Source organism: Pezoporus flaviventris, unplaced genomic scaffold, assembly GCF_033815535.1.
Source record: "Pezoporus flaviventris isolate CSIRO_AGI_PZ_B2104156 unplaced genomic scaffold, CSIRO_AGI_Pfla_v1 ptg000002l, whole genome shotgun sequence".
Lineage (NCBI taxonomy): Eukaryota > Metazoa > Chordata > Aves > Psittaciformes > Psittacidae > Pezoporus > Pezoporus flaviventris.
This window is the reverse complement of record NW_026892550.1, coordinates 16,221,303-16,241,467: the sequence shown is the minus strand read 5'-3', so window position 1 is coordinate 16,241,467 and position 20,165 is coordinate 16,221,303. Positions and strand designations below refer to the sequence as shown.

General features: G+C 37.4%; 2 protein-coding genes across 3 annotated transcripts in view; both read right to left on the bottom strand.

Moving 5' to 3' along the window:
* Positions 1 to 468: 468 nt before the first annotated feature.
* Positions 469 to 11,005, bottom strand: ZCCHC4 (zinc finger CCHC-type containing 4). The gene is made up of 13 exons (XM_061445187.1): positions 10,903 to 11,005; positions 10,562 to 10,680; positions 9,313 to 9,395; positions 8,380 to 8,655; positions 7,792 to 7,869; positions 7,411 to 7,483; positions 5,685 to 5,835; positions 5,066 to 5,166; positions 3,712 to 3,833; positions 3,085 to 3,160; positions 2,517 to 2,568; positions 1,657 to 1,801; positions 469 to 607 (listed from the first exon to the last, which is right to left on the bottom strand). The coding sequence occupies exons 1-13, from the start codon at positions 11,003 to 11,005 to the stop codon at positions 469 to 471; spliced, it is 1,518 nt and encodes a 505-aa protein (XP_061301171.1).
* The window catches only part of PI4K2B (phosphatidylinositol 4-kinase type 2 beta), a 23,226-nt gene continuing 13,623 nt past the window's right edge, over positions 10,563 to 20,165 (bottom strand). Inside the window, exons 6-11 of one of the 2 annotated variants that reach the window (XM_061470391.1) lie at positions 19,186 to 19,253; positions 18,586 to 18,685; positions 17,018 to 17,151; positions 15,889 to 15,948; positions 12,651 to 12,845; positions 10,563 to 10,680 (exon numbers count right to left, since the gene is read on the bottom strand). In XM_061470391.1, the coding sequence (XP_061326375.1) occupies positions 12,672 to 12,845; positions 15,889 to 15,948; positions 17,018 to 17,151; positions 18,586 to 18,685; positions 19,186 to 19,253 (536 nt within the window). In that variant the 3' untranslated portion in view covers positions 10,563 to 10,680; positions 12,651 to 12,671. Of the gene's footprint in view, positions 10,681 to 11,189; positions 12,846 to 15,888; positions 15,949 to 17,017; positions 17,152 to 18,585; positions 18,686 to 19,185; positions 19,254 to 20,165 lie in introns of those variants that run through there. The other variant, XM_061470382.1, reaches the window with a different exon arrangement.

Genomic DNA, 20,165 nt, shown 5'->3' with positions numbered 1-20,165 from the left:
CTAGGTGTGGCTGTGTGGGGGAAGCCCAGCCTGTCCTCCCTGCAGTGCAAAGCAACGCTGCTCCTACTTCAACTAACAGCACAGGAGGTTCCTCCCCTTCTACTGCAACACAAAACCTCGTTTTTCTTACGCTTACACCCAAAATAGCCTGCACTGGCACCCAGTCCATTTTTACAACATACCCTACCTCTGCCAGCAGTGACACCCCCTAACACCTCACCACTCAGCAGAACTCCTCCCTTAACTTCAGATTCCCAGTAAATCAGGCAGCTAACCCTGAACATACACATTTATTACACAAACACATGGTAAGTGTACAGGTTACTTAGCACTTTTTTTTTTTTATGCCAGTAATGATGTACAATGAAAGAACTGTCACTTTTAATTGGTTTTATTTTATTTTGGATGTTAATATTAACATTATTAGAAAAAGGAATCAAAGGCTGGCCATAATAAAAAGTAACTGTGTCAGCAAGCAAAGTCAGGCTTTTGGGGTTTTTGTTTTGTTGTTTGTTTTTTTTTTTTACTTTTTTTCCTGGAGAATATGGCATGCTTCACAGCATATTTACCCTCTTCAGAGTTCTCTGCCTTTGCTTTTTTGTCAGCTCTGTAAAGCAAAAAAGGAACATATAGATTAAAATGTAGAACGTACCTCTACATTTGCTAGCATTTTAAATAATCTGTCCATGGACGTGTATGACCCGAGAAGCTCACAGACTCACAGAAAGTACAAGGAACATTACATCTTACAATGTTATGACATCTAATCCTCCTAAAACTGTCCATTTTACTGCCATTTTTCACTTACATATTTATTCAGCGTTTTACCTTTAAGCCAATATGAAAACAGTAAGAAATGACACTCACCAATACAAAAAAGCACATACAGACTTTCATACTCAATATATAATGCACAGATATATAACAGAAAGGCTTAGAAAAAAGTACAGAGAGCTTAACTTTATAAAGACACCTGCAAAAAATACAGGACCTAAATCTAAGTAGCAAGTGGATTGTTTTCAGCTTCTGAGTTTCCCTTTCCCCTTTTGAGTTAGTTCCATCTGAAGACCATCACACACTATTTTTTTGGTCCTTTGATACATACAACTGTGTGCTTGTGTTTGTTACAGAGGCACAATCACGGCAGAATAAAAGCATTTAATGTGACCCTCATTAATACAGATTTTATATGGTGGGGATTTAGACTGTACAACGAGAGCACCTGAAATATCACAAAAAATACCCCCAAAAGATGCCATAACAAAGCAAAAGAACAGGAAGCAATGAAAAGAGCATAGTAGTGACTCTTTTCTCTGCCCTTTCATGAGGAATCTAATGAAGGGGATAAAAGTGTTTCATTAATTTTGAATCTTCTTGACAGAGCTATCCCATGCACCATACACCAAATTTGGGATCTGTATACATCAGCTTTGGAAGAAAAGCCACGGTTAAGGAATTGGGAGACACAGTAAGTGACTCGCCTTTTTTATCATCCTTTCAGTATATACACCCCAGAGATACAGCAAATGGGCAATGGTGAAAGCTGTCACCAGCACCCAAAGGCAAAAGTCATCTCTTTCTAGATCATTTGTATGAAACAGGATCTAATCTCATTTGAATGCTATCTTTATTATATTAATGCAGTACCACACTTACTGACAAGCTCTTCTGGTGTGGAAAAGACTAGGACAGGTACTGCGTTTGTGACCTGCCTTGCCACAAACAAAACAACCAGCATCAGTCTTCTCACAAGTGTGGTTTTGAAGAGCACAGCAGTTGCAACTGTTGCAGTGAAACCAAGCTGCAAAGTAAAGTAACATGATTTTTAGAATGATCATTCTGAAACTAAGCTTTAGATATAGGCTATATTGCCAGGTTTTTAATTCTGTTTTAGTTTTACAGAGATGGATGCAGTCAGTTTCTGGTCCCTTATTACATTTTGTAAGGCAGCCAAGTAGACAAATACACTGTATGACTATTCCAATATAACTGAATTATTTTGCCATTAGAACTATTATCCTGTATGCAATTTTAAATGAAAAAAAAAATCCAGATGTTAAAATGGACTTATATGTTGCAATTTCTGTACCAGTAACAAAAATGATTGCTTCAGCTACTTAAACACAGCTATAAATACAACTGTATGTAATTTGATCATGCCCTCTCAAACTTTTTAATAGTTGCCTATTTGTTTATGAAATTCTAAAGGAAAAGTTAACAACATCAGGAAACAAAAAAAAAAATCAAAATATTTAAGTTTTCCTATAACAAGTATGAATGGGATTTAGTACGGCTTGACAAAAAAATTTATCACATTCCCACGTGGTACAAGTGTACCTTAGTTACTGAGTGGCAACTCGTGTGAAATTGAGATTTTTCCTTTACTCTGTGTCTTCTGAGAAATTACATTTGATTTCTTTTACAGAGTATTTTCTGGTTTGCAATCTCAGTTTCTTTGGTCTATAGCTTAAACAAGAAGTGTACTTTTATTTAGAAAAGTGTTTTTCTATACTTACAGGGTTTTACACATTTTTTGCAAAGAACACAATGTTTCCATCGTCTACCATCCTACAAAAGATGAATACAGTGTTTATTTCTTTGTTTCATGTTTAACACCCCCACCCCCACCACCCCACCCCCCCGCCCCGACTGTAGCTTAAAACTGAACTACTGACATATGATCCCCATTATTTACAGAAACAGGTCCTCCGCAGGAAGGACTGTAACTTGGAAACAACAGTCCTGAGAATCTGTGACAACTGCAGCATTTTGAAATTAACAAGTTCTACAACTTCCGAAACATAAGAAATGTATGTGTCAACAGACCACTGATGAATAAGGTATGGTGTAAGTCCCAAACTTTTCCTGTCCTTTTTCCAACACAAAGGAACTGGGGAAAGAGAAATTAATTCCCAGTGGACTATGAATGATGTCCTGTGAAGTCAGAAAGCCTAGGAAACTGAACTGTTTGGGGTTTCCCAAGGAAGTCAGAATCAGAATAAGTTTTTACCAGAGCAAATATAACAGAAGTTACTATATGACTACTGCTAAAACTGCTACACAGAAAGAAGTCAAAATACCTACCTTTGATGTACATGAATTGCATATCTCACAGTGCTGGTTACCAGAACTAACATAGCGCTGACATACAGCGCAAAACCTGAAAAAAAATTTAAATGTACTAGTCCACTATTTGCTCACAAAGCAATATAAATTAATTTTATACAAGCTCAACAATAAATATAAAGACTGCATAATCATTCTGCTAAATTAAAGATGATGTTTTTGATGCATAAAATCATCACTTCGGCCATTTAAACACAGTACATCCAAATAATAAAATTCAGGTGTTTGAATCCACATTAGCCACACTATTAGCAGTAAATCAAACCAAATCTATTCCTTTGTCCTTGATGCTTCTCTAAATGCTCATTTTATTAACTACTGTCTCAACCAAGATGATAATCAGGCACGGCTCTAATACCTCTCGTAGGTGTACACATAATTTCCTACAGACAAGCTGAGGAATCTCATCATTCCACACTTGAAAATATAAACTTCCTTTTAGGTTCCCAGCTCTCTTACATGCTGTTTACAGAACACGGAACCTTAAAAATGAGTGACAGAAATGTGCTCTTCAGCCTGACATCCAAAAGTCAGGCAAGAAAATACTGAACAGTACCACGTCCCTTGAGTGTTAATACATCTTACCTATAACCCTCTTCCACAGGAAGTACAATCATACTTGGGGTGAGGTTTGTGAAGATACGGACAGGAGACTGTCTACGACCTGTCTTGCCATGTTTATAAAGTGCATGATTATCATAGTCTACCTAGAAATAGAAAACCACAGAGTCTTAAAGTGAATACTAAGCACAGGCAGAACTATTTACATATTTATTATCTTTATATGTGCCTTATGAAATTTTCATTTTTATACAAAATACTCTAACCCCAAATTAGATTACAAGTATTTTGTCTCATTTACTTTTAAATTTGTGCAAACACAGCATCAGGCTAGATTCAAGAAATTAAGTTCCCAGTACTACAATAATCCTAGTCTACCTTTTTGCTCTTTTGCATGGAGTATCTAAGATAACGTTGCAGATGTTCTACAAAAGAGCAGCCCATTTAAGAACATGGAACTACACAATTTGGTCACTCTGGCAATACCAGCTGACCTGCATTTTACCGGATCTCAGAATAATAATAAAGTTGCAAATTCGATCAGCACTGCTTTTTCCAGCACAAAAATTCTCATCTCTTAACATGAGGCAGGAATGTGGAGTCTAGCCTAGCAGGAGTTTCCATTTTTTTTCCACAAATTTCCATTCTACAAGATACAAATATGTTGTTCGGAACACCATGTCAGATTTTACATAGAGTTGTTATATGAGAAAACAAAACTCTAACGTCACGAATACCCATGGCTGAGCTCTCAGAAGTCACCGATGTGCACACTGACATAACTAACGGATACAATACTGGAGAAGCTGATGCCAGATTACGGCTTTATCACCGACAGCTTGATTTATTATGTAATTCCAAAAACCTCCATTGTTGTGATTCTACTTTGGTCCTGGCAGTTTTGGAGATGACAGACCTTATTTATTTATTATTTATTTAATTTTCAATCTTTTTTTACCAGGGATGGGCATTAACCACTAAGCTACTGATATTTCAACAGCTGGGAAAAATGACACACTCTTCTCCAAGCTACCACTCACTTCTGAAATATGCACCTGTCAAAATTAGTGCAAATTCTGTCACACTGAAAACACTGCAGAAGAAATGAGTTAATCCACAGATGACAGGTAAGTTGAAGGTACCTAATAAACTGTAGGAGGGAAACAAAAATTATCAAAAGTATGACTAATAGAAATACAGAATCTGGACTTCACATGATGAGAACCACAGGGTTTGCAGCAGTGCCTCCAACGCTGTCAAAACTAAAGTCCAAGAAGGTGGCCCACCTCCAGACAAGTGCTACCACTGTATCTGCTTTCATCTCCTGTTCACAATGCACACGTCTGAAATTTGGCAGATTCACTGGGTTCAGTCATACCTGGTAATCCATCATACTAAAGCTTGGGAAGAACTCCAGAATACGAGACTCAAAGAAGTATGGAAATATCCAGAACATGGGCATCTCTTGGTTGTTATGACCTAGTAACGAAAAGACTTAGATGTACATTAAAGAAAAACGAGGTACACGAAGCATGAAAAATGCTTCATGTATATTCTGAGTATACATGAAAAAAGCATTCTGAATACATCTATGTCATGCTGGGCATAAGAACTAGCTCTTTCAGGCCACAGATAGTTTTGGCATGTCTTATGTATGTGGAGCTGTAAGCTCCACTTCACTAATTCCAACCCCCCTAGGTTGGTAAGAAATAGTATTGGTTTGATAGCAGCTTCTTCTCTACCTTTAAAGTCCATTTTAATTGCTAAGAAGATTTATAAAAAACCTGTTGGTTTTTAAGACAGACTTAAAAGAATTAGGTATTATTAAACTGTAAGTATCAGGAGAGTAAGTTAGATCTATAGTAGTTTATCTTTAGAAACTATAACATGAGTGTGTTCACATTCATCTGAGCAGCAAGAATCAGAGACTTTTAAATAGGTACTTTTTCTTCCAGTGATGTTACATCTCAACCCACTTATCTGGCTGCAATACCTACCTCCTTTTTCTGTCTCCTTCCACATTGCCATTAGTTTTTTAAAACTAGAAGCCAGTGCTTCCACTAACCCTCCAAATGGGGGATCAGTCACCATAATGACTCTTTCACCATTGTCTTGATACAAGAATTTCCTACAAGTTTCACATGCAGCCTGTAAGAAACAGAGGTTAATTTCCAGAAATATACATTCAAGAACTGCAACAGTACTGTCTTTAGCAATAAAATGATTATTTTAGAAAGGTTACCTTTAAAGACAAAAGTTATTTCCTCTTGGGTAGTAATGAAAAAAAGAAACAACCCAAACAAAAAACTATACTTGGAAATCTGAAAACAAGTGCCCTGTTCAGCTAGAGATAATGTACCACGGGCAGATGCAATTCAAGCTTCTTAAGGTAGTCTTCCTCCTAAGGGTATTAAATTTAACTGGGAAAAAAGATGTTATAGCAAAAAAGCAACTTTCAGGCTTAAAATATATTTTATTTGTACCTTTTAAGTTGTTTTATTTGGTAAAGCATTTTCAAAGTAATGGGAACAATTCAGTCCACTGAAAACCAATTCAATCCATACTGCTTATGAAAACTGTTCAAATTTTAGCAATCCAGCCTGGACTCTATTATGAAAGTAAATGTAAAAAGCTATGTCTTCCCTGCCATTTCACAGTGTGAAACAGATCTTCTCTCATCTGTTACTTAGATTCTATTGCATTCCAAACACAGATTTCTAACATCAATATGCATTCAAGAGTGCTGCATTCAGTCCCTGAATACACGGCAATAAGGTGTCATTAGAGGTGTCACTTTTTCACACCTTGAAAAGAACAGCACAGTGTTTACAATGCAGAGGAACAGATTTTTTTCCTTTAATTGAAAAGCACAAAACTTGAGTACAGTGACAGATTAAAAACCTCAAAAGTAAGGCTTTTAGACCAAATTCGCATTTAAACCTAGGTGATCATTTTTCAAGATCCCATTCAAAATTAGCTTCTGGAATGGAAAAGATCTTAAAATTATCTACGTAGTATGAAAAGTATTGCAATAAATCAGTTTATGCAAATCAGTAGTGGCTTACTAATAATGGCAGAAGAAGAACTAAGAGTGAATGACTATACTATAGGGATAAATGTTTGAAACTAACGTTTGGAACTGAATTACACTGTGACTGTACAAAGCTACAATAAATGTCCTACTACAACTGCAGGTTTTTTAATAAAGTCAAAATTAAGCACATAATGTAACATTCAAAAAGCATCAAGAAGCACAGCATTTTCTTTAACCATTATACTAATCCAATTTCATTTTATGACAACAAGGTTAACCTTTTGACACTGCTTGCCTTGAATAAAGCAGAAAAACCTCCTTTTTCCTCCCACCTCAATTACCAGTGAACAAGACTTATGGCACCCACTGGGCTTATAAGGGCTGTTGTAGCAACAGAAGAACAGTGCTAACGAATACAACAACTCACACCAAACTGTCATTTTAATAAAAGCAGCAGTTATAATGTGTAAGTAACATTAGTTAGCATAAATTCAACAGGCAACTTTATCTTTGCATCAAGTCAGAAAGAATTACTGAAGAGGCACTGTTATTCTTTCATTTCCAGTACTGTTGACCATTTTTATCTCACGACAGACGTTTTCCTTTAGTCTAGCCATGACCTTATTACAAAATTCTGTATCAACAACATGTACTTGTTTACAAAGCACTCAAGAAATACTTGGCCTTACCTCTCCACCAAAAAAATAATGATTAAACATGTTGTAGTGGCAGAATTCATCCTCTGTGTAAAACTGTGAATACCTGTAAAATAAGTTTTAAGGGCAGTAGGAAAATATAACCAACTTCTTGTCTGCACTTACGGGCATTTACATTGAAAACAAGACCTTAAGAAAAACAACTGGGCTATGATTACTGACAACACATACCAATACTAGGAATTATTATGTATTATTACTTTTCTCATAAACTGGATGTTACTTGTGTATGTGTGTTAAGAACAGACATGCAGAGACAGGAAAGGGAAACTAAGCACCAATTTATCTTTAAAGCAGTAGGAACACAAGCCTCGCACATACTCTTCAGACAGACAGACATTTGTCAAAACCTACCTGAAATCAATATCTAGCAGAAGGCTTCTAACCCTGAAATCTTCTCGTGATGCTTTTGACTGGATCATTTCATGAAGCCTGAAGTACAATTGGAGCAAAGAAATTTAACACATAATCAGTGGCTTCAAAAATTATCTTGCAAGACAAGACAAGAATGCCTGGTATTTTACTAAACCTAAAACCAAACAGATAAGAGAAAATGGAGTAATCTGAATCTGGATGATTCTGTGTGGCTAATATTCAAAGTTAGAAAAATTAGTCTTAAAAGATGAAAAGTCAGTGAAGCCTACAGGATCACCATGAACAAACAAACAAAAACCCCAAACATAAGCAAACAAATTCACTGTCACTTCTGTAAGAAACAACACAGAACATTTAAAGTGTGTGTGTTATTTGCAGAGCAGCTATAGTCTTCTGTATCTTATAAGCTCAAAGCAAGATCCCACTAGATGCTTAGATAATTCCAACCAATTTAAGCACAGAGAACCTCTTACGATGGCACAATCCTTGATGATTTAAATCTTAATAACCTGCATGGCTTCCAGGGAAATATATTATTTGAAAGTGTAACAATTCTCACTGACGTACCTGGGTGTTCCAACAGAGAGCACTCGTCTGAATCCTAAATCAGTAATAAGATCCAGTAGGAACTGACAACTTCTGTCTGCAAATAAGTACTGTGCATTTGTTTTTTTATTCTCGAGAGGATACAGAAGTTGACTGGGGCTTTTTAACTGGGCAGTGGAGATATCACACAGGAACTGGTGAGCCGAGTGTTTTTCCCATTCAGCTGGCAGTAGCAATTGCTGGCATTCCTGGCAAAACCTCCTCTTTGATAACGGCAACAGAACAAAATCCTTGTACCTTTAAGACGATAGGCAACAAACATGAATGGGGCTATGAAGGAGGGTTCATTTTTTTTTAGTTCAGACGTTTAAAGAGGCAATGTAGCATAAACCGCTCTTGAAAAAACTCCACTACCTACATATGAATGAAGTTGTATTTATGAAAAGATGTTCAAAGGACACTTTAAAAAGCTTATAATATACGAGCCAAACATATTGAGAGTGCCCACAAAATAACTGGATTAGAAAGTGAAGACTCCGTATCAACTACCAGCAAGCAGTCCGGTATGTTTATGCACAGAACTAGGATGTCATTTATCACACTATCACCTTTGCTTCTTTTCACAATGTTAAGCCTGTTACTTTTGCACCCTAGAGTCAGGAATAATTTTTTGAACTGAAGTTGCTACTGACCTGTTGTTAGCACATTATGAGCACTAATGTAAGAAGAAGTACATATAAAAAAAAGATAGATACAGTTCCTGGGTTGAAAATACCATGCTCTAATTACAGATTTCATGCTATTTCCCTCTTGCAAGTCAACTAATTCTTATTTTTCAAAATCCCTCTGGCATGTTTTCATATTTTAAAGATTCCTGAAATACTATCTCTGCATTCAAAGTACTTAAAGCTGTATTACTTGATTTTTACTGAAGAAAATAGCCATTAACAATACCTTTCCACATTCTGTCTGTGTGTAAAAGAAGGCTGGTGATTTCTATTGTATACTTCACGTGCTGCGAGCCTAGTTTCTGACACCTGTAAAATTTATAAAACGTTACAAATCCAACAGATATTGTTCTGTATTAAATCTCAGTTATTAAACAAAAAGGGTGCATCAAAGGTCTCATGCTTTAGTTACTCTGCATAGCAAATTATCACATTGTTTGGGTTGTTGCAAAAGAACAAGCATGACTGCAGAACAGAGGAATGCTGCAAAACACTACAAGTCTCTCCTTGTGAATTTAAACCGTAAAAAAATAGAAACATTTCATTCTTCTACCACATGTGATACTCAGGGGGAAAACTCAAAACTTGGTTATGATGAAGACAGAAAGAGGTATACTCTTCATTAATGCGTGACAGCAGTTGCACTCTCTATGAAGAACTATGATCTGATCCTGAACAACTGATGACAGCAGAAACGTTGCCCAAGTCTTTCATGTGTGATTATTTTAAAGGCATAACAGCTCTTCTCTGAGTCTTCTACTTTGTTCCCACAAAACATATAGTTTCACAGTGCTTCAAGACATCTACACAAAACTTAAGGAACTGAGTTCTTTAATGGGGGAGGACAGGAAAATTCAATAGAAAAAAAACCACCATTATACCAGTGACATTCAAAATACCATTTAAATCTACACAAGCAAGTGATTAACTACCTTATTTTCTCTTTATATAACTTTTCAGTAGCAATCAGCACAGCAATGAGCTGCTAATGAACACAATTAAACTCCAGCCTGACAAGCCGCTGAGGACAATGACAGCAACACAAGAAACATTTACGAAACAGAAAAAGCAACATAAAATGCAGCGGACAAAAACCACAGCAAGCTCTCCGTGAATACATATCAATCCCTGTTTTGTCACCCTACAATTATCTGCCCAAAGTTTTGTAGACAAATTGCTGCAGATGTTCTACTGAGCATCATGCTAATCCCCACCATCTGTTTTACATATCCCATTGTTTGCCTGTATCCACCAGATTTCCTGTCTTAATTGTGGAAGATGAGGACATCTTGAGATCAGAACTACCCTATTTTGGTCAACATTGCATGGCATTTACAAACATCGTAACTTGAATACACAAGTGTTTTGGCAATACAGTAACAAATGCCGGATTTACTCACAAATTATTTTAACTTTCTTTTAAATAGAAAGATTATCCCCAATATTTACCATAGTCCTAAAGAGCGCCCTCTTACCTTCTCATCCTCCCACTGGAAAAAGTTACAATCTTTTCTATCCCTACAGGCTGAACAAGCATAAAACCTTCTTCCTTCCTCTCCTCCTTGGTTGGTCTTTACAAATAGAAGAGCAGGACCTGAAGGACAAACATCACCATACATGACACACGGGACACCAAGAGACGCGTGCAAGTGTCAAGCTTCCAGAACACGTTAACACAACTCCTGGCGGGGGCCGGGAAAGGGGCTGGGAACGAACAGAGACGCTGTGGGAAGTGTCACACCCCACCCCCACCCCCCTCCACGGAAACCGCGGCCACCCCAATCCCGGCTTGTCAGAGACCCCCCCTGCCGCTCACCGTGCGGGCAGAGGGGCGCGCCGGGCACCAGCCCGAGCAGGGCCAAACCGCAGACATCCACCCCGCGCCCGCCCTCCCGGCCGCCTGCGCCGCCACCCGCCATGGCACCGCCTGCTTCCCGACAGCCCCCGCCACCCGACAAGCTAAGGGAGGACAGGGCAGCCAAAGCTGCGGCTCCCCCCAGCGGCGCGGCGGCCCCAGCGCCGAGGGAGAACACGCTCCTTCGCGTGGAACTCCGAAACAGGGTCTATCGATAGACCACCACCGACAGCCGAGCCCGAACCCTGTGCGGTTTAGACCGTGACATTTGTTTTCTTCAGTGGGTATGTCTGGTACATAAACACCATCTTAATTTTTTTTAAATAAACTGTTTGGATAAAAACATTCATGGAATGTTTATAACGGTGATCATTTCAACTCAATTTTAACTCCACCATACAGTGAACTTTACCGTTAAGACTTAAACATTTTAGTTAGGCATGCGAAGTGCTGACAAGCTACATTAACATTTAAATCCACTCAAAATTACATAAAATACAAGCATTTTATTATTTTTGTCCACAGTATTGCTTAGAATTACAAAATACAGCAATGACTGAAATACTGAAGCTTCCATAAAAGCATTTTTTTTTTTCCTTTTCCTGGTCTTAACTGTCCAGAAAATTACTAAAATAAAAATATTTTCCATTTTACATAAGCCACAAATCTTGAAACATGACAATCAAGTCCTAAATCATGTAACTTATGCATAAAAGCAAATGGCAAAAGCACATGACACTGCTAAGGGCACGGTAAGAAGTTTCTGTGCTCTCTGTATCACAGTTTTTGTCCTTTTTTTTTTTCCAGTAAAAAACAAAAACAACTGTGTGTTTACATATAAATCTAGAAGGCAGACTGGCTTCGTGCTGAACACATCAGTGCTCCCATCATTCATAGTGCAGAACCACTTTGGTGACTACTGATGAACACAGTTATAGGCATATGGCAAAGCAAACCTGCAACAACATGCTGCAATTCCTTCGCTGTGAGGGATCTATAAAGAAATATCACAGTTTTCCCTAATGTGCTTAAATACACTAGTTCTAAAAGCTACACATGAAATTTCAACCTCTGAAACGTACATTCAGTTTATTCTGTCACTAGGAGCTGTGAGTACTTCACTCAGTTTGAACTTCACTGTAATGCAACTGTTTAGCTATTTTTGGTCCCAGTGTGCAAAAAACCTACTTGAAGCATTTCCCCCCCTCCTCTCCCTCCCTCCATTTTTTATTTAAAGTGCGTGACTTCTCAAGTAACTAGCCTACAAAAATCTAACAGCTTAAAATACCAGCAAGAAATTCCAGGGAAAAGCATTTGCACAATCAAAGATAACATTCTGCAATTTTTAAAGACCATATAAAAGAAGTCAATAGTGTACAGGTTCTCACATTTATATGAAACAAAAAAAATTCCTGTTGTATTCAAAAGTAGTTTCTCAGCATACGCAAACTGTGTATCTTCCCTTATTCAGAATACATTAATTTAGCCTATAAAAATACAGTATGGACAAGTTCTTCTCATCCCCGACATAAGAATTCACAAAATTTTGACACTAAAATTGTAAACTTTTATTACATTCAAAATACATTTCTTAAGTCTTCAGAATTTAAGTTTTGAGGTGGTGGCAGTCAGAGCTCTTGTTGTACAGCAGAAGTATATTATTGCAGAGCTTTTACACAGAAGTAGCTTTCTGAACTCGAGAAACTTACTCTTCCCATGTACTTTTGTTGCTACCAGGAGGAAAAGAAAGGCTTCCTGCTATGAAAGGTCTGCGTGAATGCATTACTCAGCTGAACAATTCGGCCCTGACCTCCAGTGCTACTTCGCTCCACAATCACACGTGGCATCTGAACAAGCTGAATGGGACTCTTTTCATCTTTTAACGCCTGAGTAAGATTTAATATCTAAAAGCGCAAAAGCATACAAATAAAACTGTGGTTAATGGGTTTATAAATTTTAGATATCACTGAAATAAATTCTGTCCCTACAGATGTGATGTCAAATAAATTATTTTTTAAGCATACTCTATTGCAAGTAGAAATACTTTATTCATTTGGTAACATAACATCCCACCGCTGACCACCCTTCTGGTCTTTTCTTGACTATTTCATGCAATGTTCTCTGAAATGTTGGAAAATGTTAAGAGATAAAAATCTGAGAGCATTTTCAATTTAGCACATCTCTTACGAGCGCTGCATACTTAATTAAAAAAAAAAACCAAACAAACTACAAGAAAGCAATCAACATGTATTTAACATAGGATCTACCAGGAGTTGTAGCTACAAGTTATTTTCATATCAGAAGATACAAAGCAATATCATTAACCCACACCAGATACAGTGCCAAGACCTTAGCTCCCAGAAGTATGTTATCTCCTTCCAAAACCTCAGTGCTCATGAACTGCCCCAGTCATTTACTCCACATTCAATGTTAACCTGCTGAAAACTGAGGCAAGTGTTCAATTTGCAGCAATCCAGTTTCCAGCAATTCCCTACACAAAAGTATTACATTTCCAACAATTCAAACCTGACTGCATGTAAACAAGTGTGACCAGCAGGTAGGGGGAGGTGATTCTCCCCCTCTGCTTTGCTCTCATGAGACCCCCACATTAACTAGTGTGTCCAGCTCTGAAGCCCCCAACACAACAGGGATGTGGACCCTGTTGGAGTGAGTCCAAAGGAAGGCCATGAAGATGCTCAAGAGGGCTGGAGCACCAGTCATATGAAGACCAGCTGAGTGTTGGGCTTGTTCAGCCTGGAGAAGAGAAACCTCTGGGGAGACCTTAGAGCAGCCTCCAGTGCCTAAAGGGGGCCTACAGGAAATCTGGAGAGGGACTTTTGACAAGGGCATGTAGCAACAGGACGAGGGCAAAGGAATTAAGCCAAAAGTGGGAAGATTTAGACTGGATATGAGAAAGACATTCTATATTGCAAGGGTGGTAAGACACTGGAACAGGTTGCCCAGAGAAGTTGTGGATGCCCCATCCCTGGCAGTGTCCAAGCCAGGGTTGGATGGGGCTTTGAGCAATCTCTGCCCATACAGATGCAGACTGGAAATGCCTTCCAACCCAAACCATTCTACCATTCTATGAATTTAGTTCTGGTGACACACTTCAATTACCCTTAGTACTGTATTTTTTCCCTGCACAATGCCCCTTTCTTCCTTGTGAACTTACTGATCCCCTGCTCATTCTGCACTTCCATGGCTGAAGAACCCTGATAGTCTTTTGCATGGCTTACTGCAATTCAGCTCTTCCAGCAATTCCACTGAACATTTACATTTTCTAAGTTCTAAGGCAATCCCCCTTGTAGATCTGCATTACCTGGCTTCTTAGTCTCCATATTCTTGAGAGAACAGCTTATCTTGGGTTTGAAACCCTTTCCAGTATTTCACACACACACACACACACACACACACACACACACTTCACAAAAATATGCAAACTACTTTTGGTATCTTAAAGATCTCACCCCTAACATGGAAGATGCATTTCTCTTCAGCCTCTATCCACTAGGTTCTTAATTTTCAAATCAAGTTTTTATTTTTAAGGATGCATGTACAGATGTTTTGGCTACCCTGCAAATTCATCTTAATTCTTCTATAATGCCCTTGTAACATGCTTTGGCTTTACACCAAAAGCAAGTCTAAAATCAGTGCTAAAACGCACAATTTGCGGATGTATTTCCAGTCACATCCAAGAATAACTCATCATCCTTATTTCTTCCCTAAACCCATGCCTGAAAACCTGACATCTCCCACAGTGAAACCATTCTCATTCAGCTACAGAAACATTTAAAATAAATTTTCTGCTGAAATTCACTTCAGGGAAAGGGTGTGAAGAAAACATCCAGTTGCAGCCTTTATAATAGGAAATCTATTTAGACAACTTTAGCTAGATCTCTCTGTTACATAGATGAGTTTTTCCTTAAACTTCTCATTAACTGATTCCCTGTAGCCAATTGTCTCATCACAAAAAAGCTATTTAACACAGATTAAGATGGATGAATCCTTAAGAATTGATCTTCCAGTGACTGCACATACTTCTCAGAAATGTTTTCAGAAATAATTCCTATAATTTAATTCAAGTAAGGATTGTTGGCTTTTAGCCACCACACCTAGTGTTAACTGGGATTATGCTTTGACTAAGCAGAGCTGCAATCTTGTGCAAGGTACTACTGACACACAAAACTCTACAGACAAAAGGTATGATTAAGCTGCTCTAAGAAGTGTGAATACTGGGGTTTAAACTATCCATCTTGAATTTATGAACACAGAAATCAGTTTCAATAAGATCAGTGCAAATGGGACTATTAATTTATCTAGCCCAATTCCCTTGCATGTTCATAAATCACTATTTTATGCCTATAATGAGCTAAATAACTTGTTCTTAGCTAAAGCTTGCTTTCCATTATCTCACACCAGTCTTAAATTTTAAAACAGCAAAGAAGATGATGAAACCCTTCTCCTCCCTTGCTTCACTGTGAGGAAAAAAAACCAACAAAAACCCAAAGAAACCAACCTAAATCAACAAACCAACGTTTAATCATCATCAACTTTCAAATCTGAAAACGACTGGATTGGTTCCAAGTATGGCTCTGATACTTGCTAAGATGAAGAAATTTTATTACCTAATATTGTTTCTTGTGAGAAGCATTTCAATAATCAAGTTAACTCTCCAAAATAAAGTCAATAACATAATGAAATTACCCACCAAACCTTCTATTCGAGTTTATGACTCTTCTCCAGTGTTTCATTTTTTAAATACCTTCTATGAACATACAAGTATTATGTGAACAAACTCCAAGAAGAAGTTTAGTCTTCTCAGATGAAAATACCTTTAAGTGTCTTCCAGTTCAATGGGAGTCAGTTTTTGTAGCTCTAAAAGAAATAGCTGACAAGCACTGGCAAATTAAATACATAAATGAAAATGTAAAAAAGCAGTCTTACCTGCCCCCTCATAACAGACATTTGGTTTTCAAAAGTAGCCTTGTCAAATCCTTTATCAGTCTTTAATAAAGAAAATAGTTATTATAAGAAATGACCCATTAATTTCTAGCTATATATTCAGTATGCAAATTCAGCAACTTAATGCATGCATAGTCATGCTTACAGATATCATAAATTTTGGATGCTTTAAATAGTCACAGTATGACACACGAAGGTCTGTTTACTGTAGCAAATTTATATATGTGGAAATGAAGGATGCTCCACATCATAAAGTACATCAGTAGATATACTTTATCAGTAGATACTACTTTAGAACACTGATAGGTATGCCTAATACTGTCACATCATGTTACACTGCTCTCTCACCTTTACTGACAAAAGAATACTTCCTCCTTCAGATTTATTAAATAATCAACTTCCACCGGGTTTAACAGACAACCCAAAGTCACTTTGAATACAGCTGAGTCAAAGACCAAACAGTGCAAGTGTGTTTCAGGATCTAGTTTTAACATTACAGCTGCATTTTCATTACAAGTTTAAAATTTCCATTTCTTTCCATCCCGATCATTTGGATTATTTCACTTGAACATCCAATAGAATTGTTTACAGAATGTTTCAGAGAAGGACACTTCTTTATATCTCAATATTGTAGCACAGTTTCAGTATCTTTAAGGTAAGTTTGACTTAAACAGGGTCAAGATTTCAGCACCAATTTCACATGCTATATATATATATATATATCTAAAATTAAGTCTATGAAAGGTATGCAGGTCTTCAAGTTAAATACATGATTTCCTCAGGTTGCTACAGTTTATCTTCAGTTATACATACCACACAGGTATGTTAACTTGAGCTTTTTTCACAGACCTGCGCTATGAAAGTTAACTAGCTTTAACTGATCATGTGAAACTTAGGTATTTAAAAGGTAATTCTGTTTTCAAATAAGCTACTATCAATTAGCCACATTAGTGACAGAATCCTCTTTATCATATATTCCCTTTCTACCCTGCCAATGTTAAAGCTAAAAGAGAACAGTATCATGACATACAGAAGTTAAACTCATCTAACTGTTCCATTAAATGTATTAGCTATTGCAGTAATGCTTAATTCAAAGAAGCATCCAATTCACCTTAAATAGTTCATGAAGATCTTCACAAAGATCCTGTACAAAGTTCATATCAGAAATGCGAGGAAGAACTAGGTCTCTGGTCTCCTGGGAGAAAGGAACTTTTGCTTGTGAAAGCCAAGCCCAGTGAAAGGGATCTAATGCAGAAAAACAGTACACAACGATTAACAACAGGCAAAAATACATTCTCAAGTGCTTATCACTGACACAATACTCTGCTGCCTACTAATTTCTCAGTAACACACCATTTTTCTCAGCATTGTTACCCCATATACTTCTTGTGGCTACAGTTACAAAAGCAGCTTTACAGCTACTGAGCGTTTTATCTAAAAGGTGAAAATAATATTTTAAATAACAAATATTTAGTTGAAGCAGTAGGTAAATTACATATATAAATACTGTAAGCACCAGTAGCGGCCTTCTCCTAGTTTAGTAATGCAGTTTCCTTTGGAATAAAATAATGGCTGCAATCAAATAGAAATCTTTCAGATGTCTGACACCTATTGAAGAATTAACAAAAAAGTAGCTACTATTTTTTAACATTATTTTTCATTAAAATGCCTTCTAAGCATGCTGAGACAAAACACTCTCAACTTCTCCCATAATTGCTATTAAACAGCTTTTTCAAGAGATATTGTTAAGATTATTACCAGATGCTAAAGACACCAAACAGTATCAGTTGCAGGAACTCAGCAACACCTGCAGCAGGCCGCCCACTGAAACTTCCTAACAGGGCTCACAGCCCTTCGCACCTGACAGCCCAGGCAGTTTTCCACTCAGCTCAGCCTGTTTGTCTAGTTCATCTCTCAACATTTCTCTACAACACTATGAGAGACTACACAGGTGGCCTCACAGAAGTCAAGGAAAAAAAAAATCAGTATTCACTGCCTCATCCACTAAGCAAGTCAGCATTAAAAGCTGTCTAGTCAGTTAAGCAGTTTGTCCTTGCTGGTTTCCCAATCACCTCCTTGTTCTTCATGTGCTTGTACACGGCTTCCAGAAGGATTCATTCTACAGTCTTCATGGGGACTGTGGTTAGGCTGGCTACCCTATGATTCCTTCTACTCTACATCTTGCCCTTCTTGAAGATGCATGTGATACATTTTCCTACTCATCAACAACCTCCCACATTAACTACAGTGTTTCCTGAGTGCTGAGCAAACAGGTTCACATCACACAGCTCCCATTGTGTTTTCAATGCACCCTATCTACTCCTATAAACTTCTGTTTTGCTTTGCGTAATTGTCCTTCCCAGAGGCTCTGCTTATGAGCTCTGAGACCCAAGAGCCAAAAGATCAAATCTTACAGGTGAGAACTGAGAAAAAGTAAGCAGTAACTTGTTCTTTCTTACGCCTTTTGCCTTTAAGTCTTTGGTGCACTTTTCTTCAGTCCCACTCTCACTTCTAACTTACTTAACCCTTCTGCCCTTTATGTCCTCTGCTAGCTTTATACAGCTGAGCTCTGACTTTCCAGACTCCATCCTTGCACTACAACAACCTAAGCAAAAAAGAAATACTTAATTTGGAAGTTACTTTCCCAATAGGAAGATGACTGAAGAATGTAATACTTACATGCCCTCCACTCATCAGGATGCTTAAAAGGAAATGCTAAACCATTGTCAATTGCAGCAATCTTAATAGTAGATTCCTTAGTTACAGTCCATTGGCTACCCTATAGAAGGAATATTTCAAAAACAAGTGATACCTATGTGCTTACGAAACTAGTGAAATACATTAAAAACACTAAATAATATACTATCTTCACACTTAAAGTCAACTTAAACAATATAAAGGAGTACCCAAATCAACTCCAGCATGTGTAATTCTTACTCTACCATCATTAAAGAGGAGCCCTTGCCCCAAATACAAGACAAGAAGAGCATATAAACAGCTGAAGAAATGTGCTTGAGCAATAGTGGGCAGTTTCATTATTACTATAGCTCAAGCTGGTAAAGAAAAAAATACAGAATAATAAAAATACCTTTTAGCACTCTTTTATCCAGACTAACCTAATCCAAATACCTTTTCCATTCACTTCCCCTAGAATAATTTGAAATTATATTTCTTGAGACCATACACCATTATTAAAGCCATGCACTTAACCCCCTGCAAGATCAAGCTACAAAACTGAACAATTTAAGCAATATAACTTTCAGAGTACAATTTTCTTACCTTATCTGACAGATCAAGTCCATCATGTTGTTTTTCATACCTGACTAACCAGTTATCGTTACCTCTGTCTTTAAACAGGAAAATGCATGTCACAACATGTCATCTATAAAGAAATCATCATCTAAAGTGATAGACAATGACTAATATTGTAAATTTACAGAGAATTTACCAAAAGAGTCAGGCAAAACTGTTCAAAGAGTTTTCTCCATCACAATATGTTTTAGCTTTACTGAAATGTATGAGGCAACTGGAAAGACCAAAAATCTACCAAGTGTTCTTAGGTATTTATTACTGCTTTAATCTCCCCAGCTGGCTGAATATACAGCAAAATACCAGGTAAGCTAAGAGAAATTATTTTCATCCATTTTATGCAGAAAAGACTGGCTGTAGTTTGCACTTCTCCTGGGGAAAAACTAGCAGCAGCAGTACCACGATGACTTAATTTTAAAGCTTATTTTACTGCTGACAGGGTAAAAGAGAGGCCCTGCAAAATTATATACAGTGTGATGTTCAACTACATGGAGAAAACAGACTCTTCAAAGATTGGGAGCAGGCGAAGGAGGGGAATGAAGAGCTTTTCAGAAGCTGAAAATGTCTGCACCATTTACACAAAATTGAGACACTGGAGGCTTTGACAAGGTCTTTCAGATAGAAAATGACTGCATGGATTTCTAGGTCATCTTGAGGTGCTCCCCTAACTTTAGTTAAACATCCATCAGAAGTTTTTCATGTTCTATCATCATTAAATATAGTAGATGAAGATAAAACCATTCACATAGTGATGTTCTGCATTTTGAGTATTTTCCTTACAATTTTAAGAACATCACAGGACACACTAATTGTTTGGAAACATTGGTATCTATTTGATAAAGCTGACAGACCACAGCTGTGGCTAGAGAGTATTAAGTACTTATGAAACTTCAGTTTGTTTCTAAAAAGCCACAGGTTAAGTGACCTATTTTCAGCTGGATTCCTTTATA